Genomic DNA, 26,588 nt, shown 5'->3' with positions numbered 1-26,588 from the left:
TGCCACAGCACTCCCTCAGAAGCTTTTGTTGTATTTTAACAAAACCGTGCCTCTGTTCGGGCTTCAGTATGTAGGCCAGAGGCTGGACAAAGCAATGGTACCGCAGCTCGTTTGGAGCAGGTCTTTGCACGTTTGATGACATGCCAATCCAGTTTTTCAGAGCTGTATTGTTTTTGTTTATATTCTGTTAACATGTAGAGATGAAACAATTAGTTCAGTTAAGACAACTGACAAGAGATGGAATGGGCAACTATTTTGACAATCAATGAATTATTTCAGTCATAAAGCCAAAACAGCAACCCTTCTCCCGTCTCCCACGTTAGGATTTTATACAGTAAAGTGAATATTATGGGGGGGTTGGACTGTTGGTTCCACAAAACAATCAACCTGAAAATTAGTTACTTGGGTTTTAGGGAGTTGTGGTTAATTTTTCAGTGATTTATACTTAACATTTTATACATCTAAATAAAATGATTAATACTGCAAATAAATGTATGTTTAATGAAAATAACTTTCTCCCTTACCCACATGGTACATGTTTCTTTGTATTTGTTTAATCAAAATGAGCGCAAACTATGTTTCTGTACTGTGCTTAATGAGAGCAATGAGAGGGGACAGAATATATTCGCCTCCAAGCAGGTAATGCATAAAATAATCTCCCATCTAGGCACACGTTTGGCCAGACTGCCTCGTCTTTACCCACCTAATATGCGAAGTATGTCGACCGTGCAATGCAACACCGCCATCTATGGATAAGAGTCATAGTCCAGTCACTGTTGATCCTGCATCACGTTGCCGCCTGTGTGCGTCCAGACGCCGCCGCCTGTCATTTGGAGGAAACTCCTCCCCACAGACAGCGCGTCCTGTCGCCTTTCCAGCGCAATGGTCTCCTGGATCATCTCTAGACTTGTGGTGTAAGTCATTTTTTATTATTTATGTTCATATTTTCTGCCATAGAGTGGGTTGATAATGATAAAAAATTGCTGTTCCCGGTTATTGCGCTTGTCTGAGTCGCTCATTGACGGTGCAGGAGCAGCGCGCTTTACAAGCCCCCGCAAATTGTCAAATATTAAATGAGAATCAGACGTCAGTGTGTGAGGAAAGCAGACGCTTGTCTATTATTTTTTTGCCTGAAAAAAAGTCCAAATTCCACAGGATTGCACTTTGTCATTTCGGCAGCAGCAGTGCTGAGCTAGGCCTGTAGGCTAAATACACCTTCTGTATTTCTGAACAGCGCTCAGCAGCCTGGCACTCTTTTGTGTTTATCATGTGCCCTTTTTATTCACAGACAAAGAGGTGACGTGATTCGCTGAATACTCTATTATCATCCATTTAATAATCTCATGAGTCAGATCAAGAAATCAAAGGCGTCTCTCAGTGGCAGAAAGCTAAATGTCACTGAGAGGCGAGGTGAACAACAGGAGCGGTCTTTGAGTGGAGCCATATTCTCTGTTGATGTCCCATATTGGAGAAAAACAAAAGGGATGGGTCAGCCTGCTCAGGTTACAACGCAAGAGTTATTCATGTAATAAGGCATGTATGCATATCCCAATATATCCCTTTATAGCTCGGAATTAGTTTTAATGATTAAACAATCACACGTGTGGTTATTTTTACCTGCACAAAGTATGAATCAGCACCATTGCAGAATGCCACAGCAGGCCCAGCCTCAAAATAGGGAGGCAATTAAATTTAGATTACAAGCTCTTGTTACATAGATGGACCTGTCTCAGTTCTGGCTGTCCACAACCTGGTTGTGTGGATCATTTTGGGTCCAATCTTCAACAGAAAGGTTTTGTTACGTCTCCCACACATGATCTATTTATTTTTAGTGTCTTAACTTTGTTAGAGCACATGTGAGCTTGGCCAAGACGGAGAGGTGCAACATGATGTGGGTCAGTAATTTGATCAGGTCACACTCACAGCTGTTGCCTAACTGTAGCACTTCAACAGGGTTCTGTCTCTGCCCAGACACCCTGCAGCACAGGTGTCTACACACAAATAGAAAAGTAAAGAAAAGAAGAAAACACACGGAGGGTAATTTTACCTCATTTAGCACCGTGACAGCTTCAGCCAGAGCGAATTCTGACTGCATGGTTGATTTAATATTTTCTGTATGCACCTCTTCTGTTTTACCCTGATCTTACCTGGAAACCTGTCCAGGTAGGCTGTAGCTCAAAAGGCCCATAGATTAAAAAAATGAATTGTATAAATATATATATTGAAAGATAAAAACTACTCCCAGATATGGATTAAGAAGACATAGAAACAGGCTACATTTGACATTTAAGCCAGGTAATTTTCAAGAGCCAGGTTTTAAATTGAATTGTCCATAATCACGATTTGTTCCATTGTAAATATCTGTTGGACTGCAATGTTTAATGTTTTGTTTCTGGAGTTGATGGGCACATTTTTCTGTCTTGTAGACTTGTCTTTGGTACACTATACCCTGCTTACTCATCTTATAAAGCTGTCAAGTCAAAAGATGTGAAAGAATATGTGAGTATATTTGTATTTTTAGTTATGAGATGGGTAGATATGATTTCACAAGGAGTTGTGTGTAGCTACTTTAACTTTATGTCTCTCATTGTTGTGTTACATTTTAGGTGAAATGGATGATGTATTGGATAATCTTTGCCCTATTCACTGCTGTGGAAGTGTTTACAGATATGTTTCTTTGTTGGTAAGTGACTCCAGATATTTGATGTTAATTCATCTAATATCCAATCCCTCTATACTATATTACATACCATATTTTGTCTCTGAAATGTAAAGCATGCTTTTATTAGGCTTTGTTGTGCCAGTGGTGACATCTTATCGTGTCTTCATTGCAGGATTCCTTTCTACTATGAACTGAAGATCGCCTTTGTGGTGTGGCTGCTGTCCCCTTACACTAAAGGCTCCAGTGTGCTATACAGGAAGTTTGTTCATCCCACGCTTTCCTCAAAAGAAAAGGTAAAACCCCCTCCTTTGTTGTACCTTCATTTTCTTCCACTGGTGCAATTCAAAGAAAGGCTTTGGTGAAAACATAAGGTTTTAATTTAGTCTGTGTGATTTTGGAACTAATACAAATTTGAAGTTCGCAGCTTTCGAGAGAACAAAAGTGTCTTTGTGCCAATTTCACTTTTCCACTTAGCTGATAAAGATGTGTTTGCAGGACAGGAGAGAGGAAATTTCATGGTGTTCCTCCCTTTCTCCTTTCCTTTTTCCTCTTTGTCGGAGTCAGGAAATGCATTAGCAAGTTAGTGAAGATTAGTAACACTTTCAGGCAATGTAAGAAGCACCTGTCAACACGGAAGAGCGACATAATAATAAAGAGACACAAAGTTCACCTTTTTTTTTTTTTTTGTCCTTGTCTTAGGACATTGATGAGTATATCATCCAAGCGAAGGACAAAAGCTATGACACACTGGTGCACTTTGGGAGGAAAGGGCTGAATGTTGCCGCCACAGCTGCAGTCATGGCTGCAACAAAGGTAATGCAGACTCTGGATATTTGTTTTGTATTGACCCGGGGGTACAGTGGAGGGCCTTTGGATATCAGGGTATCAAGCCAGTTATGTTGTTTGCTTTTCACATAATAAAGTGGGCTTATTTAGTGTTTGTTTTTAAAGTAGCCTATTGTAATGTTTTTATCAAATGATTTATGTCCCTTAAGATGATCCAAGCTCAAACTGTCACTCACTGCTGCTGACACTCACATTAAAACCTGCTGTTACCTCTTCTAGAGCCAAGGGGTCCTGTCAGACAGACTGAGGAGTTTCAGCATGCAGGATCTGTCCTCCTTACAGTCTGATCCCGTTGATACCGGCCCTGGTACTACGCAGCCTGCAGCGGCACAGCATCGGACCAGAACTATGATGCGCAGCAAGTCGGAGAGCTGCAACAAGGGTGAGCAGTTTAATTAAGCTAAAAGTGTTATAGAGGTGTCTTTAAACTGTTGTGGTGTTGAGAATATTAGCTGTACTGGTGCCATTATAATGCAATAGCTGCGGTTCATTTGTGTAAAACAAATCACCTTGTAGGTTTCTGTCTTCCTGGCAGATATTGTTTAAAACCTCTGCTTTCCTGAGTGGCCCCATAACCTCATCCCTGCCTTCCTGTTTGGAGCAGGTCAGGTCTCATAGGGCTGCCAGGCTACCCGCCCTGTGATAAAACTCACTTGTTGTTTGTTTTTTTTTAACTTGTATCATAGGGAAACAGTTGTTTGTTATAATCTGGATCGGGTGTCTTAAATTAATATTATTTCATGATAATTTTTCCTTTCTATAAAAAGTTTAGACATAACATTTAGATGCAACTGTTGACATTAGACTGAAATATCCAAACTAAAGCCACAGCCCACCTTTTAAAAGGAGTTTAATTGAGATTATCTCTGTTAATATCTGAGGAAATACTTTACATAGCGGCTGTCATTTTATGACTACACTCAAGTATGGATTCTCTCTAATTTAAAGGATGTTGTTGTCAACAAATCCCATAAACAGACCTTAACCAGCCATGTTTTAGGACATCTCTAAATATGTCCTGACTTCCACACCCTGTCTGGGGCTCAGCCCTGAGCCTATTGCTTCCCACTGAAGATAGAAATCCTTAAATGTAGGTCACAAGTATATTTCATTTTTAAAGATGCTCAGTAATTTCCTGAAACGGCTGGACACTAGTTTTTTTGGAAAAGTTGCTAAAACAGGATTGAACAGTGCATTTTTGGGGACTATTTCCAGCAGTGGATTAATACACATTTGGTGCTTTGGTGAGTATTCATGGCAGCTGAATGGTGAATGTGGGAGTGACTCAAAATAAACTATAGCGCCAATGTTCATTGTAATGAAAGAACTGAAGGCTCACTTACTGTTGTTGGTTTTTTTAATAGTCTTTGAACAACATTAGGAGTCTATTGCTTTGAAGATAAGCTAATTATCAATTCATTTGCTGGTTTTAGTCTTTGCAAGGGATTTGTTGATAACATGAAAAATATATAATATCACAAAAATTGTACATTTTTTTAATGGCAATATTGTCAAATATATGTTTTTGCTTTCTGCTGTCATTGCATGATATGACAAAAATTGACCTGAGTGGACATATTTCTGCAGATATCAAAAGCGATTTAATTACAGGCTTCTTTCTGCTGCAACCAATAGGCCCCAGCGTATCATTACCTATTTGGCCTTGGCTCTGTGGTCGGCAGAATGATAATGCATTATGATGTGAACCTTCCTGATCTACATGGACCAAAATCGGATGACTATTTGGCTTTCAATTCAATAGATCAGAGACATGTTATTCATCCCTTCCACTGACCCTTTTTCACGGTGCAGGACAGGATTTTGACATGACTGAGTATGAGATGTTGGGGTTGGAACAATGGGACTCCAAGGAGTGGCTGTCCCAGACCTTATCACCTTCTGAGTCTGAGTCCACACCCATGATTACGCCCTCACTGACACCCCAGTCCTCTGTACCCTCTACACCCTCTCCACCTCCCTCTCCTCCAGCCCCGGAGCAGCCTGAGGAGGTGGGGAAAGGGGTGCAGGCAGCATCAAGCTCTCCACAGCTCAGGCTGAGTAAGAGGAAGGCTCCTGAGGTAAACTGCCTCGTCATCGGGGGCTGCTCAGCTGCTGCCCGATTCTAACCGCCCCTTGAGAGTAGTGATTTACTCACTGATTCACTAATTTCTGCTGCTGTGTAGCTTAAAGAATCATCATGGTTTGGTACTTCTGCAACTGTAGAGTATGTCTGCACTGATGAAGCTGCACCATGTGTTGAGTTTTTAGCTGAATGTGTGATCTTGCTCTTGCATGATTGCAATCACTCACTGGCATGTGAAAAGTCCCAACATGGTTGACATATTGCCATGGTGGATTGTCTTCCAGTGTATTTCAGCTCTGATAATAACATCTACTTCTGATGTGATGTTTATGGAAATGATTCTGCATAATCAGTCCCTGGAATGAACGTGTTTTTATTAATACATTCAACATCTAATATCAGTTTGTTTGCCATGGAGATGCTAAATGAAGCAGCACTGTTGTAAGGATAACACCTGCAGTATTATGTGTTTTTATTACAGTCAACAAATCCCGTGAAAAATACAATAACAATGAATTGATCCAATAAATAAGTATTGATTGTGTAGCCGAAGCCTGATATAGTTTATTCCTCTGTACTATAAACATCTAGTTTTCCAAAAACTACTAAACAGACATCAATAAGACCACGGGAGGACATGTTTCTACAGCACAATGAACTGGGCACTGTAGTTTATTCAAGACAATTCCAAACACAGCATTCTGCTGCCATCTACACTTAGTCGAGCACCAAATGTGTATTAATCCGCAGCTGAAAATAGTCCTCACACACTCATGACCTGCTTTTAAAGATACATGTATTCAGAGGGAACCAATTGGCTTTGTACTGAGACAGTTTATTTACAGACAGGGTATGGAGGTCACACATTGTTAGTTTTGGTCTTGATTTGTTGACAATAAGAAAAATACAAAATAGCACCAGCTGTATCCTTTAAATGTTGCACAAATCTTTGTAGCTATTAGCTGACTTCACTCCTTCTCCCTCTTTGCTTTTGTCCTCATCTGTCCTCCCTTCTAGCCTCCTCTTAGAGTCTTAAGGCCTCTCACAAGATCCAGGAGTGCTCTTTCTTCAAACAATGAAGCCATGTGAAACTGTCCTCAAGACTACTCCAGCTGCCTTTGCTGCAAGAAGTAAAAATACTGAATGGCCAAAAGCTACTTGACTGAAGCAGCCTTGCTTTGGAACAAGGTATTACCAAAGTGACCTATAATGACCCCTCTATATGAAGTATACGACTCATGAGTTAAAAACAGTGAGGTTTGTGATATTGAGAGTACAAATGTATGAATGGGCTCCATGCTGATAGACATTTTGAGTTTATGCGTATTGAATATGTATTTATGTACAGTTTGTGTCATCTTTCTGATTTGATTGTTTTTATATATCAGGTTCGGGCAGGCAATTGCATGAATGTCTTCCCAGTCATTAGTCCACTGTTTATTTAACAGAATGTACTGTCACTGAAAACTACAGCCTGCAGTGAGAGAGGTCACTGTCAGAAAATGTGTTAAAAGCCAAGAATCAAAAGAAAAAATGTGGTTGTTTTTACCCCATTTAATCTGTGCTGGAGAAACATCTTTGATCATCTGAACTCTGATTAATCATCACATTATTCAGAAGTCACCCTAAAACTTATTCTGAGATGAGACAGGCTGTAGTGGCAGACAGTACTCTGTTATTTACCTCTCTATAAAAGCCTTAAAAAAGACATAAAAATATAAAATGTCTCTACACGATATAAGTATACTTTGTTCTCATTAAACAATCATTTTTGCACTATGTTTAGATTATAAAATAACTGCCCTCAATACTCTGAAATAGCCAAAAATGACAATGACAGCAATCATGACAAATTAGTAGCAGAATATAATAACCAATAACTTTATCTTTATTGATTATTTCTTGTGGGGTAAAGAAACAAGTACTTGTGTAACAAGTATCATCACAGATGAACATGAAGTCACTTCTACAAGAGGCTTCCTCAGTGGAGCAGACTGTTTTGACAATCTACTGTTCAGTTTGTAAACACACGTTGTCGTTAAATTGACAATATATTTGGCAAATTAAGTCCAATTAGGAATCTCACTTTTAGCTGTAGCAGGAATATAATATAATATAACACAAGTAAATATTTACTGTGTATACACATGGTTATTTTTCCATGTCTGACATCACTGTGTAGTGTTCTGCTGTTAACTGAGCAACACCAAACCCAACGATCTTACCTTCTATACCTTTTTTTTTATAATTCATTAGAGTGACTTAATTGGTTCGCAGGTTTGCAAACTCACATTTAATATTGCATGGTGATACACTGTAGGTTTTCATCCTGTACTTAAATCGCTGAGCCTGAATCATAGCCACACTTAACACAAAGTATCACGGCGTTGGTTGTTGATGGCTGGATTTCTGCTTCAGATTTATAATTTTCATCATTGCATCTGTAAAATTTAGGGTTGTTTGAAGTTTGAAACAAAAGCTTCTCAGGTACAACTGTTCTGTTTACACGTCATTCACTCTGATGTTGTAGATACACTGTTATGCACATGAAATGTCTTTTTAATGGATAAGTTGTGAAAAAAATGAAACGGGAAAGATGATTGTGTTTCATCGTTAGTATCAGTGTTAGTGCTGGAGCTGATTTCCTTCTATTAAAAATCATGCAAAGTAAAAGAGAAAAAAAAACATTGCTAAGTAGCAGATTTGTACACTTGTGTGTAGATTGATAAATCATCATTGCATGTTTGTTCTTCTTTTGTTAAATGATTTTGTTCAGATGTCTTGCTGGTAAGCAGTGAATACTTTTTTGTCCTTTTTGGTTGCTTTGTAGAAAGAATATGAAATGTCATGACTATACAGACATGTTGGCTCTACATATTTAAATATATGAATATTGTCTTATTTACTGATAAATTAGCCACGTTCACTTTATTCATGAGAAGACGACACTTAAGTTAGCCCAAGATTTTTTGTTCTGGCAGGCCAGAATGTCAAATTACTTAAATTTCCACTTGATTGTGAAATATAAAACAAAAAGCAGTGAAGTGTTGACATGATGGTTCATGGCAATTTAACATTCTTCTAGGTTAAATATCTGTTTAAAGCGATTTACATCCATTAAATATGAAGCTTTGACTGTGTGTTCATGTGTTTTGTCTTGTCTTAAAAGAACATTTAAAGAGAAGGTTAATGTAAGATATCATTTTATTACATATATAACATGTTACATTATGTTCAAACAGAAAAAAAAACATGTCTTTAAATGAATCGGAAAATTACACTTTGAGATTGACCCGATCGTGGTACTTCCGGTATGGATCATCGACGTACCAGTTCCTCCTTTTCCAGAAGGAGGTTGTCATTTTATCCAAAAGCCTTGACTGTGTTTTGTTACAGAATACATGCTCCCTCAGGCGCTTTCGTCTAGCAGGTTTCTTCTTCCACAGTTTCTTCTTGTATCCAGCCTGTTTACACGTGAAAACAAGAAGGAAGATCGTAAACACGATTAACGATGCAAAGAAAAGAAACGAGTCATTTAGGCAGTTCACAGTAAACTTATGTACCTTGCGCCTGATCCAAAGGCCACAATGCAGCCTCATAAATCGCTCTGTAACCGATTTTACAGACTTCGCCTTCCCCTTCTTCAGACTGACATAAGTCAGACTTCTGCTTGGTTGTTGAGTCAGACTTGGGATAAGCGCCGATACCCTGCAGCAACACAGAAGCAGAGTAGAGAGGTTCACTCAAATTACAGAAAAATATTTATCACAACACAATTAGTGCAGTTTCATTTTCTGTCATTTCTCAGTCCACGCCAGCTATAAAATTGCAGAATAGCGTTTTGTTTGTGGTGTTTAACCTTTTGGGATATTCAGTCATTACATTAAACTAGTTTTTAAATGACAGTAACTAGCTTGATATTGAACAAATCATAAAACATCTTTTGTTGCAGCTCCAGATGTAATCCCAACCCTGATTCTGTTGACACAAAAAGCACACAGTGTAAAATATTCTCCCTTCAATAGGAAGGCGCCCCAGACAAGGGTGTGAACATGTTTTCGCTATAGTGTAAATATAATGTAATCTGTGGTCCCTGACACGATAATCTGAGTTTAAAAGGGAGCCTTGCGTATTCATATTCAACTTCCTATGTAATACTAACAAAATTGTTTTTATTACTAATTCTTAACAATCCCAAGTATTCAGCAGATGAAACTTACACAATTCATTTGATCATTATCTCAACAAAATACTATAACCATGAAATTATTCGTCTTAACAAAATACCCTCCTTTCATATCTTTAAAGATTTAGATTTGAAATCATATTTGACCACTATGAAAAAACTTAAAAATAATAAGTTGACACAAACTGTTAGATTATTTAGGCATTTCAAATTTACTCCCTGAGTTCAGCAGACCCCATACTGTTTTGATGTCATTTTTCATTCCTTTTTCTATGTTTTATTGTATATATACACTTTAATTTATACTTTTATTGTTTCTACATTTAGAAATACACGTTTAATATTGTGTATAACTCTGGAACACGTAAGAAAAGTAATGTTTTAGTGTCTTTTCATTAAAAATAAACAGTAGCTATTGTATTAAAATCCACTCGACAGTGGAGTGGTGCTTCTTGTCCTGTACCGTTGCAGGATGTTGTTCCGGGGTGTCTGGAGCACCGCAGCCCGCAGAGGAGCGCGGACAGCGGCTGCAGCAGAGCAGTAGAGGGGTGGAGGCTGGAGGAGGCTGGAGACCTTACAGAGCTGCGGTGTCCGGGCGCACAGAGACACCGACAGCGGCCTCAGCAGCCCTGTCAGACACAAGGACAACATGGACACACACGAGAGGAGTCACAGTCAGAAAACACCGACGTGCTATCCGTGCTAACAAATGACACGTGCGCACAATCAGGTGGAAGAAACACTAAACATTTACGGAGGGAGTGAAATGTAAAAGCAGGCATGTTAAATTGATACAGACCCGACGCTCTCCTTGCCAGGGCGGCTGCCATGTTTTCTCCTGAATGTTCGCGTCACTACGGTGCTCTGTTTGGACAAACTTAATTTTATCGCATGCAACGTTGATACGACACAGTGCATTACCGCCACCTAGCAATTGTTACTGGACCTGAAGTAATTCTAATTATATGTGTTATATTACAGTTTTGTGGTACTTTTACTTGTACAGCAGGGCACCCCCACAATAGTATTAATAATAAAAAATATAATAAAAATAAGAGTCCGCAACCTTGAAAAATGCCGTCACTTTAGGAATTTTCTTTAGTAGATCTTGGTCTCGCTCTTTCAGTCGTTGTGCTTTTTCTTTTTCACATTTCCTTTCCGACATTTTGCCACTGTACTGTCTACTTACAGTGTGTGACGTATCATTTGACCTTATGAACTCGGGCACATGATGGCAGCTGATTGGGTAAATGTGTCCCATATCTATCCTATGAGTGACTGTTTTTAATGTTTCTAAGGGCCCCAATAGGAGGCATTTGTTTTTTAATTATAGTAATAAATAATAGTAATAGTAGTAAATAATAGTCTGGTCAATCCAGGGCCACTGCACACCTGGGGCCCCTAGGCTGCAGCCAAGACCAGCCTGTGCATTAATCCGCCTCTGTATGTAGCCTATTGTCAGCCACTTAAATAATATGTATATACTGTAAAGGCTTTATTTTAAAAAACAAACATGAGAACTACCATGCATTGTTCTAGGCCTATGATAAACCAGTAGCAGACACATTTAGCTCCACCTCCACAAACATTGAAATCCTTCTTACATGTTGTGTTAAGTATGTTTTTATTTGGATAATTATTTGTTGTCTGATTTTTTTTTTTATACTGTAACTGTATTGCTGCTGTCATGACCAGATCTCCCTCGTAAAAAGATCTGTGATCTCAATGGGACTAACCTGGTTAAATAAAGTTTAAATAAAATAAATGTCTATTAATGCATCTATGATAACAATCGAATAATAAAATAAAAAATATATATAACACACACTGAGAAGGGTCATTCTGGATAATCAGTACTTTTACTTTTTAGTAAAAAAAAAAGATGTTATTATGCAAATACCTGCTGTAGTTTCACTAGAATAACATTTTATGCAGTCATTTTTTTTGTAGTGGAGTATTTCTACATTATAGCATTGTAATTTTTACTTACTAAAGGATCTAGTCGCTCTACCACCACTATCTGGTGTTGAAATAAAAATCCTACACAGATTATCGTATAATTATTGCAAGTTTCAGCCTCCAGCCTAGAAAGTCTGTTGAGCATCAACTTTCTCTGTTTATTACTGTAACTCACAGTCTTTTAGGAAACATCAGAAGCGTGTCTTTCTATTCCATGGTTGTCACACTCTGTAAAAATGTTTATCTGAGCCAGAGATCTGACATTTGTCACAGTCTCCAGTTGGACGTTTGCATAATGTGGAAAGAATTGTTCAGTGTGACCAAACCACAGGACTTCTCTCTTTTCTTTAGTCTGGTAAACCGTGTTGTATCCACTGAATACATATTTTTCATGGCCGACATTTTTTACTTATCATTGCAGGAAAGGCACAGATACAACTAATAACATCAACAATGACCATATTCCCTAGTAGAGTACAGTTCAGTGGCCCTGGATCGTTAATGTTATTAATTACACCTTTGGTTTTTCTGCTATAACGTCCAAACGTCTGCTGTAATAGAAGCTTGTAGTGTGCACTGAACCTCTGTGTTTTAGCATCCTACATATTTACTTTGAAATGTTTCTATTACGGTAACAATGTGAAACAGTCCACAATAAAAGGCATCACATCCAGAATTATATTCAAATTGCATATAATAGAAAAAATAGATCTGCAGCAAAAATACCACAAACATTACCAAAGAAATACAGAGACTATGTAACATTTAGCAGTTTCCATGTGTTCCAATGAATACTTGTGATGTGATTATTATACCAAAAACACTTAGTTAAATCTGAGGCTTTTAAGAGGTCAAAGATGTCAATCTGTGTGGAACATTACGGACAACCTGGTCTTAAAATATTGGCAGCATTTTTTCTAGTGATGGCTAGAAAATCTGTAGATCTACTGGTTATGTTTTTCATGGTTTCCCTCTGTGGATGGGGTAAATTTGTTTAATATTGTCCTCTTAGAGTTTGGTCTATACATTTGACATGCACACCAACAAACTGCATCTAACAATAAGTGAAACAAATAATGTAACAATAATGTAAATGTTAATGCTTTTATCACAGACACTTTAAAAACAATGTATTTTAAGTTTGCAATGTAATTCAAATGAGTACAAAATAACTGAGGCTCAAGTTCATTATTATATATTTTCCTTTAAAACATACAAATACAGTATAATCTTTAAAAAAGCAGATGAAAAACATTAAGCAAAGGTATCTATGAAACTACAGACAACACAATGTGCTGTAATCATATATATTTAAAAACACAAGGCGCTAACCGCAGCTTACACCTCTCTGTAACTGTGGAACTACATGCGTTGATGCAGGAATCCTGAAGTCTACCAGCATATAAGTGCAAAGTAAATCAATTACCTCTGTAAAAAAAAGTGCTTTCATAAACCAGAAAGGTTCCCACCAAATCAAGACATGCTGTTCATTTTCACAGTTCCAGCATACCTCTCATAATCCAATAATCTAGTTTACAAAAGGAGCGTGTTTGTCTGTAGTTTGACACTGTTACAGTTGATCCAAGCTGTTCCAACTGTAACAGTGTCAAACTACAAGGATTTACTAAAACTGCTGTTTCTCAATAATATATTCAAATGCACTGCATAGAGAAAGCAAGTAGATTGTCATAGTACCCTCAAGGCACCAGTCTGGGGTTTCACCATCCGTCTTCCTCCTTGAATCCTTAGTCTTCAGTTGAGACCCATACGGAGAAAAGACTTCAGTTGGTTTTGTCCTACCGAGCACTTAATAAAGCTAAGTCGAGTTCCTTTGTTTCACCAGCCAGCATATACAGGTTCTGCATCACAGGGGATCCCGTAGTATCGACCTTGGGGTCGCGCTTTGCGTAATAATGGAGCTCGGGCTACACTCAGCTCTCCATCTGTGTCTCTACGTCGACGGAGGACCATTAAAATGATGAAGAGTAGGGCCACTGAGGAAAGAGAGAGGAAAAATACGTTACAGGAAATTTCTGTCTGGCTTATTACACAAAGAGTATCTTGAAACGTGAGCATGCTTTTCTTATTTTAATTCACTGTGTTTTTTTGGAAAAAATCTGTTTTCAGTGTGCTAAGAGTGAAGTGTTACTGTTTTCATGACAGTTATTGGATAAACAGTCTCTCTGAAAAGTAAATTATCGTATAACATGGGCAAAAACTATAATCCCAGAAAAATACTTTGTTAATACAGTATATGCACAGATTTTCACATTATCACTTAAAATAGATCCAGTAATAAACAACATTTTACATTAAAGACGGACTACACATTCCAACAATGACACTTTTCCTTTTCATTAGTTATACCTGCTGAGTGGACTGTTTTTTAATAAACTTGGCTACTTTCCATTCATATAGTTATAAAAAAAAAAAACCCAACCAATCCAGTCTGTACAGAAGGGTTACCTCGTTTTACAGTACTTTTTAATCGGTTGCTAAATCAAGCGTGGAAAGTACATCAGCGTTTTCTGAAGTTGCATATTTAGTTCAACAAGCTCTGTCCCATTAAGCTAAAGAAAATAGGCATGCTTAATATTATCAAAGGGGAGCTATGAAGCATTACTAAAATCAAACACCAGCTAGTACCGGTAATTCTAGCGTGTAACCTAACTCTTTAAATCAAATTATATAAATGTGGGACATTGCAGCTTGAAGCTTGTCAACTTTGAAAAGTATAACTGTAAGTCCAATGTCTTTAACATGGTGTTAAGTAAAGAGGCATTTTGAAAGAAGCTCTGAACTATCAGGAAAACATACCGAACAGTTAGCTGTTACTCACCCCCTCCTCCAATAACTAAAAGAGCAATAGTGACAGGAGCTAATTCACAAGTCTCCCCTTCTTTACGAAAGAAAGTCTCCATGCAGTAGCCTGGAGACAAGCTGCCCTCTGGACAAAACGCATCGCTGGGACACTGAATGGGGTTCACATCTGGACTCTGAGAGAACAAACAACATGTTCTGTCACCAAACATGTGCGAGATATTTGTTTAACACACACAGGTTTTATATCCTCACAGTGTACTCACAGGGCAGTAGTGATTATCTGGGCATAAATCACAGCGCTCCTGGCCCCAGTGGATCTGGAAGAAGCCACTGCCGCAGATTTGACACATGGTCTGATGGGGAGCCTTGTGCATGCCTGTTCAAAAGCAGATATCACCTGGTTGGATATTCAGGCTTACCCCTTTTTGTCAAGAGCTGCCGTACTAAGAAATAACAATAAGGGCCCCAAAGCTTTACATCAGTATGATGTGAATTACCTGGTCGACACGGTGTGCAGGCTTTAGCAGCAGTTTGCAGAGCTTCTGTTCCTCCAGGACACACCTGACACTGGCTACAACCAGAGGAGCTGTCACAGAGAGAGACAGGCTTGTTTGTGACTGTAAATGGACAAGCTACAGTATATCAATATTTCACTGCCAGATTAGGATGTGAATCGCTGTTTTTCAGTGTCTCAGATGTGTGTACAATTAGATTTGTTTGGACACTTAATGAAGTTAAAGATTAAATATGACTGTCACAGTAAAGAGCCGGGCCTAAAGATGATGTTCTTGTTCTACCAATGGATCCTCTTTCCAACCCTCCCCTTTAATATTTAGAGCATGTACATTTGTTCCTCGCACAATAAAAGCACGAAAGTAACAAGGAATTTGATTTTGAAGAACCGCTAGAACACGTCTCAACAATACCTCCAGTAAAGTAGGGGGCAGTGTACAACCTCAAAAGAAGCGGTTTAAATCTGCCATAAAACAAGAAGAAGAGATGTTGAGGCTAAGCTTCAACAGATGGAATAAACACAGCAAAAGCTGCTCTAATACAGCTGCAAATTAGAGCGAGAATAATAACTAAGGTAAGAAATAAGGGAGATTTAAGTCATAAAAGAATAGGTTGCTTCAAGTCATACATATTATATGATTTCTATATTTTAAATCATATCCTGTGTTTTCCTTTACATAAATAAATTATTTCCACCATAAATTGGTGCATAAAAATCCACAGGAATGCGGGAAATGAAATTTTAATGGCCCCCTTTTAATGGCCCCCAAATGTTGAAAAGATGTATGCGCCCTTGCTCCTTGTCCCTCTTTTTTCCAAGTCCAGTTCTATAAGCCTCATTCACTGCTGGGACATGATCATACATGCCACTTTCATATCTCACTGATTTAATCAAAGCAGGGACTGTGTGTGGTCTTGTGTGTGTGTGGGTGCATCTGTGCCAAACAGGACCATGAGATGAAATCATGTGATGTTGTTTGGGATTATTTACAGAGATAGTTACGAATGTTCCACAGTGGGTTCTTAGTTACAAACAACAAAAGAAACAGAAATATGAGCAGAAACCTTGTGGCATTAGAGTGCAACTTACTTGCAAAAACGTCCCAGTGCACACGGTGCACATGACGTGGAGCTCTGCTGCGATGAAAAAGAACCTGAAAGCAACAGACAGAAAACAACCCAACAAGTGCTTCATGTTTCTATCAAGGTTTAGATCACTGCATGTAAATTAATAATCATACATTTTTATATGTAGATAATCCATTAATTTATTATTAAAGTGAAAGTTATTTTATAATGGATCTGGTTAAGACATTTTACATATAAGTCTAATTTCTGACCTAGAACTAGTTACTGATTTACATCAGTAGTTTTTTTTATCCAGAGCTAAATAAACAAACCTGGTGAACAACTTGTGCAACCGTCTCCACCAGTGTTATTGTTGAAGGATCCAGCGGGGCAGGGGTGACATAATGGACTTCCAGTGAAACTGTGCGTTAGTGTAAAATACACAATAAATTAAACAGTAAAGTAGACAGAAGCGAAGCATCCGAAGTAAAACAATTTTTTGGCAATTTCTTGTGTGTTCTTACTTTGTGTAGGAGCCCCGACTGCAGGGCAGACACTGCTGCTGTCCTGCTAGTGGCTGATAAAAACCTCTGGTGCATGGCAGGCAGGCTCCAGGAAATAGACACAGCCCAGGGTCGGAACAGCACGCACACAATAGGGTGTCTGGGGAGGGATGGAGCAGTGTTTCTTAACTTTGACTTTACAGTTTTAACCTCTGCAGTAAAGAAAATCTGAGAGGTCATCTCAAAATACAGATGAATCATTCATGTCAGATGACACGGCCGTTGACTCACTGTTGTCGTACTGTGATCCCGGTGCACAGGGCTCACAAGTAGAAGTGTTGAATGCGGAGCAGCCCGGGGTCGTGCTGCTGAGAATCACGGGAGTTATAGTCAGAGTGGTCACATTCTCCATGAAAGTGGTGTTCATCGTGGCAGGAGTAAGTGTGGTCTGGCTCACCACCAAGCCTGGAAGACAAGGACACTGGATGTTTCAAATCTGACTTTGACTGATACAGGGCTGTAATTAACAATTATTTTTTATTGTTGATTAATCCGTCGATTTTTTGTCATGATTAACTGATTAGTTGTTCTGTCTCTAAAATGTCAGAAAATCATGAAAAATGTCAATCATAGTTTCCCAAATTGCAAGATGAAGTTCTCAAATGCGTCTTTTTCTTCACATTTAAAAGTTATTCAGTTAACTGTCTTAGAGGAAGAAAGAAACCAGAAAATATTCATGTTTGAAAAGCTGAAATCAGTGCATTCTGTCTTTAAGATGACGCAAACCGATTAATCTATTATCAAAATAGTTGGCGGCTCATTTAATGGTTGACAACTAATCAGTTATTCGATTGGCGGCAGTAGCTCAGTCCAGGTGACTCGGCTGGAAACCGGAGGGACGCAGGTTCGAGTCCATGTGTGAACCAATAATGGAGCGTGGACTGGTGGCTGGAGACGTGCCAGTTCATCTCCTGGGCACTGCTGAGGTGCTGTTGTTGATCAATTGGTCGCTCTGACATCTCTCCATTTATTGCGTTTACATAGGTCCTGTTTGTGCATGTGTGCGTATTTCGGGCCTGTGTGCTTGTAACATGAATAACAATAGAGTGAAAAAATTGAATTTCCCTTGTGGGATAAATAAAAGTAATTCTTCTTCTTCTTAATCGCTCTGGCTGCTATGCAAAATCAACAATTCAATTTTGTTTGACGTTGTTCCCCATCGTCCTCTCCTCATTTTGTGTCATTTCTTGACTGTCAAGCATCTCATAAAAAAGTTATGTAAGCCTATATGTAATAAATTAAATAAAAGGAGCATAATTCTTGATTTGACCAGCAGCTGAACAGTTGCAGAGATCCTGCAAATCTCTCTGTGGGTTTTGGAGTGTGGTGTCTAATCCTGAATTTTTAATAGTGCAGACAAAAATAAAAAGCCAAATATTAAATAGGATTAAAATAACTGGCCTGAGAACTTTTTGTGCTATGGTTATTTGCTTCTGGTATACGCTTCACTCTCTATATTTACAAAACCACTCACATAACTACATATTGGTCTTCAAAGGTTTTAAAAGCATGCGTTTTCTTTTCTTAATGTAACAAATCTATTAGAAACCATATTATAAATAATATCTGTAATAATGTTCACTGGTTCAGTCTCTTCCTCTATTTGTGTTGTTTCTGCTCACATTTTCACACACTTAACCTTCAAACACAGAGACTTGTGTTATGTAGAAATTGCATTTATCTAAATGATCAGGCATTTATAATGGTCTCTATGTTAAATAGTTGATCGATTCACTGCAAATGCACCTCCTGTTTTCTTACACATGCACTGAACATGGATCCAGCCTCTGGGACACAGTATGAAAAACTAAAAGGAGGTTGGCTCTCCTAATATAAAAGAGGAGAACGTCTTCCACCTGTGTTATCCTGACATCTTAAATCACTCCACAAAATCCTAACTAAAACATTCACGTTTAAGTGAAGGCAACAGGTAAAAGCAAATCAGCAAAACAGAGCCCATATTGTGGTGGTAATCACATTAGCCATGTGCGTAAGTGCTTTCTTGAATAAGAGCCATCCTTCTCATGAAATGTAATTATTCAGAAAAGGGGGTCATGTGATTTCTCCAGTTCTCTCAAACGTTTTGACACAAGCCTCTGTTGAACAGGCAGAAAGAAATGCTGCACTCTTAAAAGTTTGGCAGGGCTGGATTCAAATGTCAGCAAAACGATTAAGCTCCTTCAGAGAGATTATTGTAATACCACAGTAAGATACCATCATTTAACAGAAGATTAGTATTTACTCCACTATAGAAACACAACAGTAAGTCAGTACATATGGTAATAACACGAGGATAAAGTTAAACTACAGAAGTTTGTGTGGTAAAAAGTAACATTTTTATTATTAAACTTCTAATGAACTTTTTGAAAGCATGTCTCACCTTTCACTCTTAGCTTTTGTTACTGCATTGCTTTTTATTCAATATATAGTGTTTTTGTTTTTTCCACAACCGAGATCTAGCGAATAATAAGCTTAACAATAAACTGTAAAATGCTGTTTCAATGTAAGGTGGTGACACCACTGCGGTCTCTATTATATCTCAATCATATCTCTGTAGACATTTGGCTTTACAGCAGTTTTTGTGAGACTTAAAGAGACTTACCTATGAAACAAGCGGCGCAAATCGCAGGCAGAACTCCCCGGCAGTCCATCCTCCAGATATGATCGAGTACTACCACCAAACAAAGTCCGGTTTACAGCATCTCATCCCTGACAAGTGCCCGAGATGCCTTTGTTTTTACAGAAGACGTTAGTGACGCTCGCTCGCAGTGGGATCAGTCCTCTCATCAGTGTCATATGACAAAATACACATCATGTGATTTTGCTTTACAGGGAATAAACGGAGGAAAATGGGTCGTATTCAGGCAGACATCTTGTTGTTACACTGAACAGTCAGCAGGGGCGCCGCTGCCTGTAGTGGGGTTCCAATCAAATGTATTGTAGGCTACAGTATATCTATCAGTTAACTATTGCATGTATAATGTATAATATAATATATAATATGTGTTGATATAGTTATTAACAATTAAATATCATGAATGTTTTTTTTTTTAGGTTTTACATAATTCTGCAGCAGTCGTGTTCCTTATTTAGCCTACAGAGTATAGAAACATTGTGAGTCAGGGTTTTGATTATTCACCATAAAATGTCTTAAAGTATCAATGGTAGACTTAAAGAGAAAAAATAGTTATGTTGGCTATTGAGTGGCTGGTAACATTTGAACATTCACTAACCCTTTGTGGACAAAAAAAAGTGAATTTTGAACCCTGATTGTGAGATTTCCATGCTATAACTTGGAATAATTTTTAAAACCCTGAAGAAAACATTCGCCATATTTATGTGAAGAAGCACTTGACCTTGTTTACAACTAACGATTGCTAACTGGTAGGACATGTCTGTATCAGCCTGGATTAAAGCAACACGCAGGGGTGTTACAATATAGAAACATTGCAGTATAGTATCAAGCACAACACACTTGTTTTAGGCAGCATAATACAAAACATGGTCTGATTCACATTACTTCATTAGCCCTTCAAGTGCACCTGGACAGAGTGTCCCCCTGCACTAGTGACACCCTGTCTCCATCAATCAACACTGGGGAGTGGGCAGATTCAGAGGCAACCACCACTGACCTCTACTCCTAGTACTCCTTAAAGGGCCACGTCTGCAACGCTTCATTTTAATTCTGAATTCCTCCCGAAAAGCAAAAAAGGACATCAGTAAAATGAGCCCAACACTTCAAACCTCCTCTATTGGGACATACCAATGCTTTGTTCTGACGTTGTGTCACCGTAATCTAGTTCACTCCTTCACTTGGATGCTTTAGAGGTGTGCTAGTGTGTTACATTTGTTAGATTTGAATCAAATAATCCTTGACTTCAGTTGACTAAAATTATATACTTGTGTGTGTGATTAGGTATATTAGATATTGCATTATAAAGATACAAGTTCTACAGATCTGCTGTCACATTTCTGTGCTATACTATACATACTACTACTTTGCAAGTGCGTGTTTTCTAACAGATGATATTGGTGCATGATCTTGATGATGAGTAATCATGAGTAATTTTGTACAGTAACTGGTTACCAAAACATACAAAGCCACAAAAATAACACCAACATTGTTTTGGGGAAGGGAAATGTTCTGCATAAGTCATAAGTTGAAGATCCACTTCCCTTTTCTCGCTACATGAACAGGTGGGGGAACTTTGCTTTGGGAAGATATTTGTAACATTTACTGGACATAACAAACCTAAATTAACACTTAATATTACAAGATAAATAATCCTGGATAATCACTCGCCACAATATGCAAATAATAATGATAATAATTATAATTAGCTTATTTGTGGAAATAAGTGCCACTCAAACATTTACAGCAATTTAATAATGTGTCAAAAACATAACTCAAAATGATAAGCTCCCCATCCCACGCATTTCTTGCAACAAATATAACTAATGATCCTTCTGATGTAAAATGAAACATTCACAGGCCTGTGGAGCATGCTGCGCATATTTATGTCTTGAATGCTTCTGTCTGAGAAACAACATAAGGAGCGTCCTTCTGGATTTGACGCTCTAAGCTCAGCTCAAATTCCTCCCAGCTTTTCTCTGTCTGTCTTTTCTGGCAGTAAAAAAAAAAGAGAGAGAGAGAGAGAGAGAGAGAGAGAGAGAGAGAGAGAGAGAGAGACAGAGAGAGAGAGAGGGGAATATTATTACAGCTTCAAACAAGAAAGATCCATTAACAAAAACAGAGAAGGCTTACAACTTACTTAGTGAGGGAAGTCAGTTCCTCTTTGTATGTCCTACTCACCTTGTGTTTCCCTGTGTTTCTAACAGTGTGTGTTGCTGCCTGCTCAGAGGTTTTGGACTTCTTGCTTTCAAGTTGCTTCAGTTTTTGGCGCTCTCGTTGTTTCTCTTCAAGCTTCTTCGTCAGAGCCAAAACCGTCTCATCCTGAGTCATAGCCTGATGAAAACCCGTCCTGGCTTTTCTCTCCTCTTTCCTGCAACATGCCAAAACTATTGTGAATGTGTGGGCAGGAGTGTAGCACCAAATCATGTATCCTGTACATTGGCATTCTTTATGTGCCCCTTCTCCCATACAGCTATTTATTCTAATATCTTTCTGGGCTCTCCTCATGTGAGGGCCCTGTATTCTCAGTCCCGGTTCCTCCCAAAAGTCCTACGCCCCAGTGTGTGGGTGATATTTGTGTGCTTGTATCCAACATCCTTTTTTCTAAGTTCTCCGCCTTGTTTGTGCAGGCACTCCAAGCACCTTTCTGCCATAAAAAGACGCTATGTGGACACATGCCCTAAGTCAGAGCCAAACATTTTCCCTACCTGATGGCAGCAGCCTGTGCCAGCGCTCTTGTGTGGAGGTTGATGGTGTCCAGCTGCTCTAACAGCAGCTGCTTCTTGTTCTGCTTCTCCTCCAGGATGTGCTCCCGTTTGTCTTGCTGCTCTGTTTGCTGCGCCTCTCTCAGGAGGGCCAGCCGCTCCTTCAGCTCCAATAGGGACATCTCTCCCAGCAGCTCATGGCCTGCAGTCTGACATTGGGCAACAGAGTATTCGTCACGACTTAAGTATATATACACATTATTTATTCACATTGAGATTAAAAAACTCTTTTGCAAATGAATACATTGAAATCCATGCTGTCCTTCACTGACCTCTGAGCTGTCGAAATTCTTGACCCTAATGTGAGGAAGTGATTCGATGGCACGGATTTCCCAGATGATTTCAAACTTCCTGCTGAGCTCTGCCTGTGCTTCCTCCAGCGCTTGCTGAAGAAGCTCTCGTCTTTGCTCAGAGACTTCTTTCACTGTAAAATGTGTGTGAAATTGATGAGAATGAAAAAGGAAATCATGAATAAGTGATGTCACGCTTGTTGTGAAAATGAGGCGTACCTATACTTTGCTTGAATTTCTGTAACTTCTCTTTAGCTGTTTTGGAGTTCTTGTGTCCTTCTGCCACTTGTTGCACCAAGCCTCTCATTTCTTTTTCCTCCTGCAATCTTTTCTCAGCATATCTCCGCATCAGATGAGCTGTCTGCAAAAAACAAAGCAACCGTAAAAAAAGACTGCATGGTTGTAAATGACTTCTATAGAGGGTGTTTGTTTCACGCTTTAAAGTACCGTGTAATCTCCTGTAAATTACTTTTCTTATCAGTTGTCGAGGGATCTTTACCCACCTCTTCTTTTTTCAGATGAGCAGTCTTCTGGTTGCTTTCCATAATACGTCTGCGTGCCATCGCTGCCTCCTCATAACTGATGCGTCCCTCCAGGCGCCTGCGCTCAGTCTTGGCCAGCTCCTCCTGAAGGTCCTTCTCGCGTGTCTCCTTCTGCCACTGGAGGAAAGACGAGGGCTCACGTGCACCCTCCGCCAGACGCTCCATTCTGTGTCAAAAAATACAAAGAAATGACTTTGATGATGATATATTAATTAATTTAAGAAGATTTTTTTTGCAGTCATCACACATATACAACCATCGTCCATAAGTATTACTTTAATGTTGCTCAGAGTCAGTACTATCATGTGCATGATAATGATCATGCTGAGATGTATAATCCCACTAAAATAGTTCAAGCAATGGCAGTTAAATGCTGCGCTGTACCTTTGCAGCTGCTCCTCCACCTGACGGTCATATAGCGCCCCCTGCCTCAGGATGGCTGCACTGTTGAGCTTGATGGACCAGCTGTTTGTCTAATAAGAGAATCAGACCAATACACATGCAAGTTGGTATTATATTATATCTATAACTATCATGCTGAAGACTGATCCACTGAAGCAAGTGAAATGATTAGATCTCACCTTATTACTGGAGGGACGTCCAGAGGAATGAAATGAATTGAACTTGAGTTTTGAGTCCAAGTCCTCCTTAATCTGAGACATCACTCTCTGCAATACAGAGAAGAAATGTGAACTGACTTCAGACTGTCTACTGACTCAATATATCACTCACTTTATTTATTTACTCAGTAGTGAATCTGTTTTTGTATCTACAGTAAACTTTGACTGAATGAATCCATATTGTTACTTTAGAAGTGAAGCCCAGATGATGGCCCCTACCTTGGTGTGTTCAGACTTCTGTGGATTTACACATCTGAACGGTTTCATATTTGCCTCATAGAGCAGTTCCTTTGGTGAAAAACGAATAGGATGTCATTACAGAGGCTGGTATAAGTGCTGATGATCATATACATCATAAAAACCGCTTTAACAAAACAGAATCCCAAACTTTCTCTTTGTTTCTAATGTGCTGTGATGCAATGTTTGTCTGTTTTGCATATCTCAGCTGTTGATTTACAGCTACGTTTTATATTACATAATATACTGTATAACCGACCATAAAGCCAAAGCCTATTTTCTGACGATAATGGTAAAAGCAGACACTGTACCTCAGTCTTTTGATGGTTCTTTTGTTTGATCTCCTCTATCATCTGCATCTCTTTTGGAGCCCTGTATGTGCTATTTGGCACCTATAAAACAAAAGCCTTGAGTCCACGGCCCCCTCAACACATGATACTGCTTAATGACCTGTCTTGTCTATAGTGTATATAAGACAGTAGTGCACACAGAAACTAACTGTGTGACAATGTGTGAAGGGAATGGTGTTTATAACTGTAAACGGGACTGACTGGTTTTGATTGTTCCTTCAGTGGAATGAGCTCAGGCACAGGCAGAGGTCGAGGTTTAGGTTTGGTGAGAGCAAACTCCTGCGGCTCAGTGGTTTTAATCTGAGCTTTCTTGACCCGACTCCCACGTGATATTTTGACAGCAAGCTGGTCAATGAGAATATCCATCTCAGGCTGCCATCTAAAGGATAAATAAGCTTTTATTCCTTGCCTCTGGAAAAACATTGATTTTCTCTTTCTCTTTTTTCTTCTCCCTGTGCTTTTCTCACCTTAGCAGAGGGCCGATCCACTGTTTCTCCACATAGGCAGCATCATAGATAGTATTCCACTCCTCTTGTATACACGTGGTGAGGTTTGTGAAGAAGAAAGTCAGGAACTATACAGCCAAACACAATACACAAACACACACTTATTGGTTAGGTCAGTTGATTCTGGAGGGCTCACAAACACACGTGCCGCAAACTTATGTTGGGAGGGCATGCAGGGGCGGCTTTTACGCACTGTGACAGTCCCGTATAAAAGGTTATAAAGTCAACAGTCGCTGGACTAAAGTGACCAGGGTTATATTTATAATATCCATTGATGTGATTATGAATGTATGTGATCTGAATATGATTAACAGATACTTGGTTATTAAGAAACTAATAGTTAAAATAATGATTTTGATTCAGTAATAGCTTCACTTTAATAATAATAGTAATGATAATAATAATTTATTTATGTGCGCCTTTCTGAACACTCAAGGTCACCTTACAAAATCAAACAATCATTAAAGCAGTAACAGAAACAGACAATTAACTACATAATAATAATACTTATAATAGTCGAAACAAAGAGAAAAGAAAACTTGAAGGGCCACAAAAACAGCAAGCAATCATATAATAATATAATGATGAAGTAATGAGGAATTCAGTACTTACAGGACACAAAAACATTAACTAATGGTTAAATAAGTAGTAATTAATGAGTTGTGATCAATATGATCGACACAGATATTCATGAACTAATCATCACTTAATGATTCATTAACATAGGATCTCTCACCAATATCTACAGTCTTCAATAAAAACTATAAGGGAAGTAATCAATAATTAATCAGTAGCTACTCTATGAAATTTGATAAGGAGTTACTCATTAACTAATGATTCACTAACAGTTAGTTGTCATTTGTTCTAACCATGTGCATCTTCTTGGTGTCCAGAGATTTGATGATGTTGCTAAAACGCTGAAGTCCAAGGTCATCAAGAGAAAATGTGGCGAGGTAACAGATAACTGAAAAACAACATAGTATTAATGCTGTAGTATTTTATTATTATTATTATTATGTATCAGTCAAATTTGTATTAGAATTCATCAGTTTGTTAAGTTAATTAACTTACTGAGAAACTGACTGTGATCACTTCTAGATAAGCATTTTCCATTCTGCCGGTAGAAGATATTGATAACTACATCCAGCAACTTTTTGTGCTCAATGCATCCAGAAACGACACCAAGTATGAGCTCCTTATGCAGAGTATCCATGTTCTGCAACAAATGACAGAAGAGACATTCAGGTGTCAGCAGGAGCAGCACCGGGGCACTGATCTGAGTCCACCTACCTGCAGATCCTGTGAAGCCTCTTCCATGAAGTCATCCAAACACTGTCTGCCAGCGCTGAACTTATCGAGCAGCACAATGGCCTCCTTGGCAAGTGATCCATAGCTTGATGCCATTTTGTATCGACCTGCAGAAGCCGGTGCAGATTGATGTGGGGAACTTTGCTGAGAGAAAAGCCTGAAGAAATACAGTACGTAGGCCCCACCCTAAATACTGTGTAAATGTGTAAAAAGTAACATTTTACTCTTAGCTGAGACACACCAAACTGGTTGCTTTTAAACTGTAACGTTAGGCCTACATTCACAGAAAGTATTTCCTAAAGCAAATGGAGCGGATTGTTTTTACCGCGGACCGTTGCCATGTTCCGTTGTTGCTTAGCAACACACTAGCGTAAACAGACATGTAACCAAGCTCAAACACCTAATGGATGAAAGTGCCTTACAGTAACAGGAACTAACAGCATGTATTTGGATTAAGGGACGTTTAATTATGATTTTTTATTTATTTATTTATTTATTTTTTATTAGGCTATCGGACTGTTTTGTTTGAAGAAAAAACAGGAATTCAGTTAAAGTTGTAAATCAGGTTTAAAAACTCTGTTTCTGGTTTAACTTAAAAAAAAACTGGCAGAGCTCTGTGATTTAAGGGGGTTAAA

At 38.7% G+C, this 26,588-nt stretch overlaps 4 protein-coding genes and 1 long non-coding RNA gene across 6 annotated transcripts; 1 reads left to right on the top strand and 4 right to left on the bottom strand.

The window, feature by feature from the left end:
* Positions 1–842: 842 nt before the first annotated feature.
* Positions 843–8,706, top strand: reep1 (receptor accessory protein 1). Of its 2 annotated transcripts, XM_083923615.1 has the most exons (8): positions 843–914; positions 2,427–2,499; positions 2,607–2,683; positions 2,835–2,955; positions 3,362–3,475; positions 3,728–3,890; positions 5,321–5,586; positions 6,609–8,706. In XM_083923615.1, the coding sequence occupies exons 1-8, from the start codon at positions 883–885 to the stop codon at positions 6,678–6,680; spliced, it is 918 nt and encodes a 305-aa protein (XP_083779741.1). In that variant the 5' UTR covers positions 843–882; the 3' UTR covers positions 6,681–8,706. The 2 variants fall into 2 exon arrangements, with proteins under 2 accessions (XP_083779741.1, XP_083779742.1); XM_083923616.1 differs by lacking the exon at positions 5,321–5,586.
* An 82-nt stretch (positions 8,707–8,788) lies between these two features.
* Positions 8,789–10,620, bottom strand: mrpl35 (mitochondrial ribosomal protein L35). Its single transcript, XM_083924713.1, has 4 exons — positions 10,577–10,620; positions 10,241–10,406; positions 9,155–9,299; positions 8,789–9,055 (listed from the first exon to the last, which is right to left on the bottom strand). The coding sequence occupies exons 1-4, from the start codon at positions 10,605–10,607 to the stop codon at positions 8,867–8,869; spliced, it is 531 nt and encodes a 176-aa protein (XP_083780839.1). The 5' UTR covers positions 10,608–10,620; the 3' UTR covers positions 8,789–8,866.
* Positions 10,621–13,492: 2,872 nt separating this feature from the next.
* LOC310955004 (uncharacterized protein) lies at positions 13,493–16,535 on the bottom strand. Its single transcript, XM_083924720.1, has 6 exons — positions 16,473–16,535; positions 16,163–16,226; positions 15,057–15,145; positions 14,823–14,935; positions 14,576–14,732; positions 13,493–13,730 (listed from the first exon to the last, which is right to left on the bottom strand). The coding sequence occupies exons 4-6, from the start codon at positions 14,931–14,933 to the stop codon at positions 13,573–13,575; spliced, it is 426 nt and encodes a 141-aa protein (XP_083780846.1). The 5' UTR covers positions 14,934–14,935; positions 15,057–15,145; positions 16,163–16,226; positions 16,473–16,535; the 3' UTR covers positions 13,493–13,572.
* Positions 16,536–16,670: 135 nt separating this feature from the next.
* On the bottom strand, positions 16,671–19,425 carry LOC310955005. The gene is made up of 3 exons (XR_014593431.1): positions 19,306–19,425; positions 16,935–17,108; positions 16,671–16,803 (listed from the first exon to the last, which is right to left on the bottom strand). It is a non-coding gene; the product is annotated as an uncharacterized lncRNA (long non-coding RNA).
* Positions 19,426–21,418: 1,993 nt separating this feature from the next.
* On the bottom strand, positions 21,419–26,049 carry cfap99 (cilia and flagella associated protein 99; the record flags this gene model as incomplete). Its single annotated transcript, XM_083924587.1, has 15 exons — positions 21,419–21,424; positions 21,517–21,706; positions 22,044–22,249; positions 22,373–22,524; positions 22,610–22,751; positions 22,894–23,098; positions 23,317–23,405; positions 23,514–23,600; positions 23,772–23,840; positions 24,101–24,181; positions 24,341–24,518; positions 24,607–24,713; positions 25,515–25,609; positions 25,717–25,861; positions 25,936–26,049. The coding sequence occupies 15 exons, from the start codon at positions 26,047–26,049 to the stop codon at positions 21,419–21,421; spliced, it is 1,866 nt and encodes a 621-aa protein (XP_083780713.1).
* Positions 26,050–26,588: the final 539 nt, after the last annotated feature.

The sequence above is a fragment of the Echiichthys vipera genome, assembly GCF_963691815.1.
Source record: "Echiichthys vipera genome assembly, chromosome: 12".
In the NCBI taxonomy this organism is placed as follows: Eukaryota; Metazoa; Chordata; class Actinopteri; order Perciformes; family Trachinidae; genus Echiichthys; species Echiichthys vipera.
The sequence above is the reverse complement of the archived record's forward strand: the minus strand, read 5'-3'. Positions and strand labels throughout refer to the sequence as shown.

Excerpts from the sequence above, each read along its gene's own strand:
- LOC310955004 (XM_083924720.1), bottom strand. The coding sequence starts at position 14,933 with ATGCACAAGGCTCCCCATCAGACCATGTGTCAAATCTGCGGCAGTGGC. Across the intron at positions 14,733-14,822 it reads CAGATAATCACTACTGCCCT|AGTCCAGATGTGAACCCCAT; the intron begins GTGAGTACACTG and ends TTGTTCTCTCAG. Across the intron at positions 13,731-14,575 it reads TTTAGTTATTGGAGGAGGGG|TGGCCCTACTCTTCATCATT; the intron begins GTGAGTAACAGC and ends CTCTTTCCTCAG.
- mrpl35 (XM_083924713.1), bottom strand. The coding sequence starts at position 10,607 with ATGGCAGCCGCCCTGGCAAGGAGAGCGTCGG. Across the intron at positions 10,407-10,576 it reads CCTGGCAAGGAGAGCGTCGG|GGCTGCTGAGGCCGCTGTCG; the intron begins GTCTGTATCAAT and ends TGTGTCTGACAG. Across the intron at positions 9,056-9,154 it reads GCCTTTGGATCAGGCGCAAG|GCTGGATACAAGAAGAAACT; the intron begins GTACATAAGTTT and ends ACGTGTAAACAG.
- reep1 (XM_083923615.1), top strand. The coding sequence starts at position 883 with ATGGTCTCCTGGATCATCTCTAGACTTGTGGT. Across the intron at positions 2,500-2,606 it reads CAAAAGATGTGAAAGAATAT|GTGAAATGGATGATGTATTG; the intron begins GTGAGTATATTT and ends GTTACATTTTAG. Across the intron at positions 2,684-2,834 it reads ACAGATATGTTTCTTTGTTG|GATTCCTTTCTACTATGAAC; the intron begins GTAAGTGACTCC and ends TCTTCATTGCAG.